This window comes from Bison bison, unplaced genomic scaffold (genome assembly GCF_000754665.1).
Source record: "Bison bison bison isolate TAMUID 2011002044 unplaced genomic scaffold, Bison_UMD1.0 scf7180017864471, whole genome shotgun sequence".
Classification (NCBI taxonomy): Eukaryota; Metazoa; Chordata; class Mammalia; order Artiodactyla; family Bovidae; genus Bison; species Bison bison.
Window position 1 is genome coordinate 18,767,700 of NW_011495032.1, and position 11,986 is coordinate 18,779,685.

General features: G+C 38.2%; 1 protein-coding gene across 1 annotated transcript in view; it reads right to left on the minus strand.

Moving 5' to 3' along the window:
- Window positions 1-11,986, minus strand: part of DNAH7 (dynein, axonemal, heavy chain 7) — a 260,726-nt gene that overhangs the window by 212,780 nt on the left and 35,960 nt on the right. Inside the window, exons 6-9 of the mRNA XM_010860857.1 lie at window positions 8,722-8,809; window positions 7,041-7,221; window positions 4,781-4,856; window positions 2,879-3,004 (exon numbers count right to left, since the gene is read on the minus strand). Coding sequence (XP_010859159.1) covers window positions 2,879-3,004; window positions 4,781-4,856; window positions 7,041-7,221; window positions 8,722-8,809 — 471 coding nt within the window. The remainder of the gene's footprint in view (window positions 1-2,878; window positions 3,005-4,780; window positions 4,857-7,040; window positions 7,222-8,721; window positions 8,810-11,986) is intronic.

Genomic DNA, 11,986 nt, shown 5'->3' on the forward strand with positions numbered 1-11,986 from the left:
CATGAAAAGATGCTCAACATCACTCATTATCAGAGAAATGCAAATCAAGACCACTATGAGGTACCATTTCACACCAGTCAGAATGGCTGTGATCCAAAAGTCTACAAATAATAAATGTTGGAGAGGGTGTGGAGAAAAGGGAACCCTCTTACACTGTTGGTGGGAATGCAAACTAGTGCAGCCACTATGGAGAACAGTGTGGAGATTCCTTAAAAAACTGGAAATAGAACTGCCTTATGATCCAGCAATCCCACTGCTGGGCATACACACTGAGGAAACCAGAAGGGAAAGAGACACATGTACCCCAATGTTCATCGCAGCACTGTTTATAATAGCCAGGACATGGAAGCAACCTAGATGTCCATCAGCAGATGAATGGAAGACAGCTGTGGTACATATACACAATGGAGTATTATTCAGCCATTAAAAAGAATTCATTTGAATCAGTTCTAATGAGGTGGATGAAACTGGAGCCTATTATACAGAGTGAAGTAAGCCAGAAGGAAAAACACCAATACAGTATACTAACGCATATATATGGAATTTAGAAAGATGATAACAATAACCCTGTGTACGAGACAGCAAAAGAGACACTGATGTATGGAACAGTCTTATGGACTCTGTGGGAGAGGGAGAGGGTGGGAAGATTTGGGAGAATGGCATTGAAACATGTAAAATATCATGTATGAAACGAGATGCCAGTCCAGGTTCAATGCACGATACTGGATGCTTGGGGCTAGTGCACTGGGACGACCCAGAGGGATGGTATGGGGAGGGAGGAGGGTGGAGGGTTCAAGATGGGGAGCACATGTATACCTGTGATGGATTCATTTTGATATTTGGCAAAACTAATACAATTATGTAAAGTTTAAAAATAAAATAAAATTAAAAAAATAAAATAAAACAAAACAAAAACCACACTGTGATAGTGTTTTGAAAATGTACTACTGCATATAAACACCCTTTGTGAAAACAATATACTATATTGTATGATCTTATCATTGCATACAAAATTAGATCACAGGCCTTCTCCAGGAGAGATATCTGAGTACCAGTACCCAAAAGAAAGGAATGAGAAAAGCACAGGGCAGGGAGATGGGCTCTTCCTATTCCTATAAGACAAATTCAAAAAGACAAATAAATCCACATTACACAACGGAAAGTTGAAAAGATATCATTTCTAGCAGTTAAGTTGTCTCACTGACAAAGCCCAGTTTTATGTCATGTATGCAACGGCACCCCACCCCAGTACTCTTGCCTGGAAAATCCCATGGACGGAGGAGCCCGGTAGCCTGCAGTCCATGGGCTCGCTAAGAGTCTAACACGACTGAGCGACTTCACTTTCACTTTTCACTTTCATGCATTGGAGAAGGAAATGGCAACCCACTCCGGTGTTCTTGCCTGGAGAATCCCAGGGATGGGGGAGCCTGGTGGGCTGCCGTCTATGGGGTCACAGAGTCGGACACGACTGAAGTGACTTAGCAGCAGCAGCAGCATGTATACACATGTGTGTGGCCACACATATACATTTGGCTACAAGAGCCCAGAACAAAAAATGAGAGAAGATGCCCCACTAAGGCTTAGCATGTCTTTCACTGGGTTGGTGGAAAGAAGGGAAGCCATGAGGAAAAGAAAGTCCAGGTTGGTGAAGTCAGGTAAAGTAAAGAACAATGCACTTTACATATGTATCTGTACAAAGAGATTAAATTAAAATTTGTTAAACAAAGGAAGAAGGGGAAAGAGGAACAGAGGGAGGGTTGAGGAGGGGCCTCAGACACCGCAAACCCACATTCATCTCACAGGTGGGAACTGGAAAGCCTCTGATGGGAGGGTGGCAGAGCTGGGGTGATTCTGGGTGGCTTAACTTCCTGGTTAGGGTTAGGTGCTCCTGTGTGCTAAGGATCCCAACTTCGGAAGGAATTCAGAGAAGTTGGTCAGCGAGGCCTCCCCAGTGTATGTCCAGGGGGCTTCCCAGAACAGAAACAACAGCTGCACTTCTGTAGCGCACAGAGCTCTTAGCTTTCCCTTCGCTGGTCTGCAGGAGGCAAGAAAATGTGCTCATTATTGTGCCCTCATAACAATACCTACTATTAAGAACCAAGAGACCTTGGAGAGCAGATTGCTAGTAAACTGTGGCGGCTTTGGCTGGGAGGGTGAGAAAAGGTTCACGGACCACCCTGGAGACCTGGGTGCCGTGTCCTCTAGACAAAGATCCACCCAGGTTTTGAGAGGTCTTCTTTGAGAAAAATAATATAAAACTATATTACTTCTGCATATTTTATAAATACATATGTCCACGTGTGCCTATTGCTAGGATGCCCCCCAGTGCCTCAGAAGGGATGGCACAGGGGAAGCATACAAAGCTCGAGCTTCTAAACTGTGAGGTACACTGTCCTCAGCCCTAGGGCCAAGACCCTTAGCACCACAGTGCCCCCCAGTGTTCACACCATGACATCACCCACACAGAGAGGTATAATCTCCAACAGTTGCCCAGAAACTTCACCTCATGCCAGTCACATGGGCAGTACTTCCTAGGTCTCTGAACAATACAGATTATTGTAGCAGCTAACGTTCCATGGGATTTAAAACAAGGTATGGCAATTCGGTCCTTTAACTATGACTACTCCTTAAAATAAATGTAGTAATTGGGTGGGGGGTGGGGAAGGGAGAATTGGATTAGAGATGATGGTGATGCTCACTTATTGCTCTATATAATTCTATGTTATTTACAACCATGTTTAAATACTTAGGTTAAATTTGCAAGACTTTTAAAATTTATAGTTAAAATAATAAATGAAATAATTAAGATAGAATAGCTTTCATCTCTCTTAAAAAAAAGACAACAAAAAAAAACTTCAGTAAGGCCAGAAATACTTACTTAAAAGTACTGTGCCACAAATCTAGCACCGACAACATTGTAGGGTTCATTGCATTCAAGTGATCCCGAATATAAGTGCTTGCAGCTAAAAATGATTTCCTCCAAGGCTTTGGAAGAATTTCCATCCTGAAAACAGAGAAAATATTTAATTATCTTCTTTAAAAATCAAAAAATATTCTAATATTCAAAATACTTTTTGAATAATATTTTTTGAGTTTAATTTAAACGATCCCTCATGGTAATAATAAAACATGTTATATAATTACACTTTAAAGTATATAAAGGTCATACTCATTATGGTTTAGCATACTTTCTAATGCATATAAAATTAGATTTGAATTTTTTTTATATAAGGACATTTTTTCCCTAAATGATTGATCTGATGGAGTCCACAAATAACTAACAGTAATTAAGCAGAAAAGAATAGCCAGCTATGTTTTATGTACATCTTCAAAGACTTTTTTAAAAGGAAACATTTAAACATTTTATACCCCTATCGGTTTTAAAACATTTTAAGAATATAGTCTAGCCTGGAAATCTCCTTAAATTTCACCTCTGACTTAAAGGTCATTACAAAATCAGGAACACTAACATTCTATTTAAAGACATGTATTCTATAACTGATGGCTGGATGGTAAAGAACCTGCCTGCAATGCAGGAGACCAGGGTTCGACCACTGGGTCGGGAAGAACCCTTGGAGAAGGAAATGATAACCCATTGCAGTATTCTTGCTTAGACAATTCTATAGACAGAGGAGCTTGACAGGCTGTAGTTCATGGAGTCGTAAAGAGTCAGACACGAATGATAGAGGGTTTAATAATAATATTTTGTAACTCCTCCAACTTGAATAATCATCTTTTATATATTAAAGATGGGCCATCTTCATCTTTCAGAGTGTATTTAAACATTTATATTCTATGCCTGTAATTTTTTTTACTCATTAATTTTAAACACTTAGTCTAGTTGTAATATATAGTAAGTTTAATTCAGTTTGTCATTTGTGGCCATACCACCTTTACAATTATAAAGGATAATTTTTGTCTATACCTGGGAGAAAAATATTCTCCATAGAAAATATATTGACTCTGTTTTTAGTTGTTAAGATAAACGATTTGGGGCAATTTTAAATGATATAAAAGAAATAAAGCAAAATTGAAGTGGTTACTTAATCACATAAGTTCTATTGAAACTATTTAAGAAATGTATTCCTAAAAATGCTAATTATTTTAGGGAAAATATATAGCAAGTGAATTTTCATATTATGCATTCTATATTTTAATCCATGTAATAAAATGAAATATGTTCTATATTTGCATATTTTCTGTAACATTCCCAATGTGCTTTGAGGCATTCAAAATGCCATCAAGCTTTCATGTCTGCATCATATCTGAAGCCCATGCTTGGAGCTGTGCAAATACAAATATCTGTACCAAGTTCTTTCACCAGCATACTTATATTTTAACCATATAGGCATTCATCTGTCAGTACGTCTGCTTGTCTATCCATTTATCCAACAATTTGTAAACATAATGTGTTTGTGTTTAGTCATGTCTGACTCTTTACAACCCCATGAACTATGGCCCACCAGGTTCCTCTGTCCATAGGATTTTTCAGGCATGAATACTGGAGTGGGTGGCCATTTCCTCCTCCATAGGATCTTCATGACCCGGGGATGGAACCCCTGTCTCCTGCATTGGCAGGCAGATTCTTTACCACTGAACCACCTGGGAAGCCCAGACATAACATATTAGGGCTTAAATACATAAAGATAATACAACCACTTGTATAAATGAAGTACACATATAAACATATATATGAGAAAATATAACCAGTGTATAAAGATATCCACATACACAGAGATGATCGCAAAGTCAATATTCTTAGAGAAAATTGATTCCTTACTCAGCACGATGGGGTGGAAGTTCTTCTACCTTTTTGTCATCTTCCTTTTCTCTAGGATCTTTCAAAACAAAATCAACTAAAAGAAAATTGAAAAGTTCCGATCAACAATCTTACAGTAATTACAGTATTTCCCAAACAACTGCAAAATTAACTCCTTTAAAATTGTTTACATTAAGCTTTTTAAAATAATGAGCAATGTGTGTATTTATAAACACAAGAGATTTTTAAATTTTTTTTGAGAAAATCTATGATGTCTGTGTCTTTGAGAATGTATGTACTCTTTCTTAATGATGTCCCATTCTTTCATTTGAAAATCATTTCTTGTAATACTATATTTTCCTTTTGAGCTATGTACCACTGAAAGTAGTCTTATTGAATTGAAAATCAACAATACAGAGCAGTAGTTTCCCTTCAGTGAGGAAAGATAAATATTGCTCTGCTCTCTTTTAAATTGCTTAAGAGCATAGAACTATCTTGTTAAGAAATCAGTAAAGTGAGCTCCCTCTGCTTCTGTGGTCCTTAATTCAGTTAATTCTATTCTTCCTACTTTTCTTTGAAGATGCTCTTTCTAAAATGCAAATATGTTACTACCCCTCTGCTTAAAATATTTCAGTGACTCTCCTTTACCCTCAAATGCTTTTAAGAAGTTGCCTTTTGTAAGCCCTTAATATTCTTTCCCTCTTCCTGAAATGCACCCTTTTCTTGGGCCACCAGAAGGGCTTGCAAGCCCAGAAGAGCCTTTCACTTTTGTCTACTATCATTCCCACCACTTCTTAGGCCATGCACGTTTCCTAGTACATGTTCATCCTTCAGGACTCGGTCCAGGTACCCCCGAGTCCTTCCTAACAAATCAGATATGGCCTCTTCTCCCTTAGAACATGTTCTCGATTTCTCTCCTCACTGTACTTGCTAACTCCGCTTTATCATTTAGTAATCTGTCCATCCCTCTTATTACATTATGAACTCTTCAGGGGCAAGAATTTGGCTCTTTACATGACTGACACACTCAAAGCAGTCTTAAATGCAATGAATGGTCTCCTCCTTGAAGGGTTCCCAGACCATTTCAAAGCAATATGATTTCTCCCGCTCTGACACAGAGTCAGTTATATCAGGCTTACCACCACAAACAACTGGAGAACCTTTCTTTAAAAAAGCATAGATATGAAAGACCTGCCTCCAGAGGTTTTAATTCAGATGGGTGCAGAAATGAGCATTGTTTAAATGATGCTGATTATTAGTCAGTCTTAGAGTCTATTGGTTTATACCACGAGTCAGCAAACTTTTATATAAAGGGTTAGACTGCTAGTATTTTCAACTTGTGAGCCACAAGATCTCTATCACAACTACTCAGTCTCTTATGGTATAAAAGCGCTAAAGACAATATGCAAGTTAATGTGTGTAGCTGTGTTCAGCAAAACTTTATTTACAAAAACAGGAAGTGGGCCAAATTGGGCCTGTGAGCTGTAGTTTGCTAACCTCTGATCCACTGCAATAATTTTGTAATTGATCACACTCTACTTTATGATATCAGTAATATTAAGGCTATGGTTTTTTCAGTGGTCATGTATGGATATGAGAGTTGGACTGTGAAGAAAGCTGAGCGCTGAAGAATTGATGCTTTTGAACTGTGGTGTTGGAGAAGACTCTTGAGAGTCCCTTGGACTGCAAGGAGATCCAACCAGTCCATCCTAAAGGAGATCAGTCCCGAATGTTCATTGGAAGGACTGATGCTGAAGCTGAAACTCCAATACTTTGGCCACCTGATGCGAAGAGCTGACTCATTGGAAAAGACCCTGATGCTGGGAGAGATTGAGAGCAGGAGGAGAATGGGGATGACAGAGGATGAGATGGCTGGATGGCATCACCAACTCGATGGACATGAGTTTGAGTGAACTCCAGGAGTTGCTGATGGACAGAGAGGCCTGGCGTGCTGTGATTAATGGGGTCGCAAAGAGTCGGACACGACTGAGTGACTGAACTGAACTGAACTGAACTGAATGCTAACTAACATTAAAATTTTCAGTTATGTTCTTTGTTGAGGGGATATACCCCTACAAATAGAAAGACTGTTTTGAAATTTTTTTGCTACACTTTATTAATGAAATTTGCCTGAGACCTGAAGCAATATAACAGCAAAACAATAAACAGCATAATAAATATAATAAATAGCTTCAAGTATAGATGTCAATTATAAACTTTCAAAAATTCATATTTAATATGATACATTCAAATCATAAAGCAAAGAGAAACACTGATTTACCTATGGATTTTTTTACACTAAGAAGATAATCTTCTCTCATTTCATCAGACAATGCAAGTATGCTGTTAGTGAGGACTTTCAGATGCTGGGGGACTAAATTCAATACATGCTCCAGCCAAGAATCTTCCATTGGTGCTACATGGTCCGTATCAATTCCATGGTGGATATAATAGTAATATCTCTATAGAAAAGAGAGCAAGAAATGGAGATGGGTTTAGTACTATAATGGATTTCCCTAGTGGTTCAGATGGTAAAGAATCTGCCAGCAATGCAGGAGACCTGGGTTCATTCCCTGGGTTGGGAAGATCCCCTGGAGAAGGAAATGGCAACCCATCCAGTACTCTTGCCTGGAAAATCCCATGGACAGAGGAGTCTGGTAGGCTACAGTCCATGGGGTTGCAAAGAGTCAGACATGACTGAGCGACTTCACTTACTTACTTATATTAAAAAGATGATTTTTATTTCATGAAAGTCAAAGCTCTTATCTTAATTCATAACTATGTTATAAAACATGAAGTTCAGTTCAGTTCAGTTCAGTCACTCAGTTGTGTCCAACTCTTTGCGACCCCATGAATCACAGCATGCCAGGACTCCCTGTCCATCACAACTCCCAGAGTTCACTCAGACTCAAGTTCATGTAGTCAGTGATGCCATCCAGCCATCTCATCCTCTGGCATCCCTTTCTCCTCCTGCCCTCAATCCCTCCCAGCATCAGAGTCTTTTCCAATGAGTCAGCTCTTCGCATGAGGTGGCCAAAGTACTGGAGTTTCAGCTTCAGCATCATTCCCTCCAAAGAAATCCCGGGGCTGATCTCCTTCAGAATGGACTGGTTGGATCTCCTTGCAGTCCAAGGGACTCTCAAGAGTCTTCTCCAACACCACAGTTCAAAGTTAGATTACCAAATATGTAATGCGCTAAACAGAACCCACGTGGAAGTAGAATTGTGTGAGAATTGGCTTTAGGAACCTTGTATTATTGTCAGTCAGAAGTAGATATTAAAAGCTGTAAGTGAATCAATATTCCCTATTCATTAATCTCAGAAATATTATACCATAGGATTTATGAAATTTCCAATTGGCCTATTGGTAGTCCATACCATAATTTTACAAATGTTGTTAAATGTGTGCATGAGAAATTAATTTTAAGATGTGACAGTATTTCTCTAGTAATGGGCATTTAACTTCAATGTATTTTCATAAGCTTTTACAAGTCACTTAGAAAAGAATTCAAATATCAAAATATTTTCAAATTAGTAATGTTAAAGTCTTTGATATTTACTTTTTAAAATTTTTATATTTGAAATCCTTGAAGAATCACTTTTTTTAAAGTAAGCTAAAAAAAAAAACAAACAAAAAAATAAAGTAAGCTGATATGGTTTGTGAAATGTACATTATATAACTAAGATAATTTCTCATAGAATAAAGACATGGAAAAGCTATACATGATGAGGCTAGCTTTAACATAGGAGCAAGGAGACTTGAGATTCTCTGTGGTCTTAGGAGACAAGGGAGAGTACGATTTCCTCCATTCATCCAACAGAGCAATTTTATAGAACTTCATATTTACTCCCACATTCACATAGTTCCATAAGGAAGAAGTGCAGAATAATCTCAAAAGCATAAAAGCACGTTCAAGGGCTTCCTTTACTTTTAATTATACTGACAAAGAAATATCTTGTTACCAAGATGTCTTTCTCTATTGCAGAAGTGGTTAGTTTTGGAAGTGTGCTTTCATCAGGAGTCGCTGAGTCTAAGGCAGCATCTTGTTGCCTAAGAAAATGACAAACACACTATTCAAATGTCTATAAAGGTCAGTTAGAACATATATCAATAGACTTATCAGACTGCAGTCTATAAAAATAATAAAAGTACATTACTGAACATTTTTAAAATAGTAAAACATTTACTTGGTACCATATTCCTCCCAGATTACTTTCTCTTTATTCATAGACACAATGTCTCACACACCCAGGTATACTAGAAGTGATTTGAAATATCTAAATCAGAGGCCACATCCTTTTTTATAAGCTTTATTCATTCTTCTTCACTGCTCCAAAATCATCTCTCTCCTGAAATTTTATAGAAATGTTCTTGCATTATTCCTGAAATATGTATGACTAAAATCCCATGGACAGAGGAGCCTGGTAGGCTGCAGTCCATGGGTTCGCGAAGAGTCGGATACGACTGAGCAACTTCACTTTCACTTTTCACTTTCATGCATTGGAGAAGGAAATGGCAACCCACTCCAGTGTTCTTGCCTGGAGAATCCCAGGGATGGGGGAGCCTGGTGGGCTGCTGTCCGTTGGGTCGCACAGAGTCGGACACGACTGAAGCGATTTAGCAGCAGTAGCATTTACAAATGAGGTTTAGAAAAGCATGGATGGGAAAGACTTTGAGTATAGTTTTGCCAAAGACACAGATATATTCTTCCAAAGACCATCTGTCAGATTTCTCGGGCCACATTAAAAGTTAGCAACAAGTGACATAGAAGTTCATACGCTGCGATGTATTTATTATTGACTGATTGTTCATACAATACTGTAATGTTTCTAGCTACAATTTACTTCAAAATCTGTACCAGATATGATCCACATTTTGCGACTTCCTGTGGGGCTCCTATGTTCATATCTTCAAAGCAATAAATTGTTCTCAAACAGCTTTATCCTCTTTATCATTGACTGTATCATGCTGCAGATCCCAACTTCATCTGGGATGGATACAGGTTAGTGACAGTGTAATAAAATACTTTTTCCCACTAACTGTCCAGTGAGTGGAGACAGGTGGTTTATTAAATATCTGTCTTAAATATCATATCAAAGTAGGTACTCAGAATGGATCTTATGACTTATTTCATCTTTTGAAAATCTAGGAATCCACTATTCTGTGAGCTCTACACTTACTCTTTTCAATTAAATGGACCAGAGAAAAGAGTCAAGGCAATGTCTCAAGCAGTGTCTCAGGTAATGTCTCAGTTTAATTCAGTATGTAGATTTAGGAATGAAATCTGCCTAGGAGACTCCTGAAAAAGGTCAAGACTTGCAGTCAACAGGTACCAAGGAAGGAAATGAATACAAAGGCTAAGAACAAGGAAGTTATCTGAACAGCTTTATGCCAGCAAATTAGACAATTTAAATAAAAAGAACATATTGATGCTTTTGAACTGTGGTGTTGGAGAAGACTCTTGAGAGTCCCTTGGACTGCAAGGAGATCCAACCAGTCCATTCTGAAGGAGATCAGCCCTGGGATTTCTTGGAAGGAATGATGCTAAAGCTGAAACTCCAGTACTTTGGCCACCTCATGCAAAGAGTTGACTCATTGGGAAAGACTCATGCTGGGAGGGATTGGGGGCAGGAGGAGAAGGGGACGACAGAGGATGAGATGGCTGGATGGCATCACCGACTTGATGGACATGAATTTGAGTGAACTCCAGGAGTTGGTGATGGACAGGGAGGCCTGGCGTGCTGCGATTCATGGGGTCGCAAAGAGTCGGACACGACTGAGTGATTGAACTGAACTGAACTGAAATCCTTTAGGATTTAGGATTTTTGTCTTTTAAGACAAAGTAATAAATGTTTATCAAATGAGGGAATAAGCGTATGTAAGGACTGGTGAGAGCGTCAAGATATTCTGTGGTTGGAAAGGGAAGGGTTATTTTAACGGCAAAAGAAATCACCTTATTATTCTGGTGTTTGCATAGTAAAAAGATACTACTGACCATCATGTTCTTCAGGAATCAGGACATCTGGGCTCAGATTCTGCCACTATAAAGTATATGACCTTAATAACTGGGTTGTTTTTCTTTTTAATAGCAGAAATGCTTATCTTATCTAATTTGCTGAATCCTGGCATTCAAATTTCATCCTCTATGAGAGTAACATGGACCTAAAAGGATGCAGCAAGGTTGGGAGAGGGGAGGAGATAGGAGGCTGGCGGCAACAAGAGAGGCTGCAGAAATTCTTGCCATCAGAATGAAGATCCTTTCAGCTCTAACACTCCATGACTCTATTTTTCTGTGGCCACAGGCGAAAATTCTGCTCACTGGAGACAGTAATAGAAGCTCTTTACTTATCACCTAGTCAGGCCCTAAATAGTTCCACATATATTTTCTCTAAATCATACACCTACTATTACAGGGCACAGTGATAATTATTCCCACTGTATAGATGAAGAAACAATGTCAAAGAGATTAAATAACTTCCCCTTTATACATCATTAATTAAATATAAAAACAAGGATTTGAATTATCCATAAGTGCTTCTACAGTGCCATGCTCTTTTCATCAAAGCAACATCCCTTTCAGAAATAAATCAATCAATGCTAGAAACACTGTACCTGGTTAAAGGGAAAATATGATGTATTTTATTTTACAAAAATGAAAGAACAAAATTGATATTTTTTTCTCTTTATCAATAGAGATTTTTGATTCAAGATAGTAACACAAACATCTATTTTTTCAAGTTTTTCTGTGAAAATGGTAGTAATGTTAGCCCATGATTGTGAAGCAACTAGAGGGTCATCAGTTGAGGAATTATTTCAACAAATTTCTGGAACATGAAAAGAAGACACAGAAGAGTTGAAACAATTTAAAACACCAGAGACAATAACTCATGCAGGAGAGATTGAAATCTGCCTTAGAGACTCCTGGAAAAGGTCTGGACTTGCAGTCAACAGGTACGAAGGGAGGAAATGAGCACAAAGGCTAAGAACAAGGAAGTTATCTGAACAGCTGTATCCCAGCAAATTAGACAATTTAAATAAAAAGAAAATATTCCTAAAAGGCAAAAAAGTACTAAACATGATTCAAGAATAAATAAAAAATATGATGAGATCTATATCAAATGAACTAATTGAATTAGTATGTATGGATGTGAGAGTTGGACTGTGAAGAAAGCTGAGCACCGAAGAATTGATGCTTTTGAACTGTGGTGTTGGAGAAGACTCTTGAGA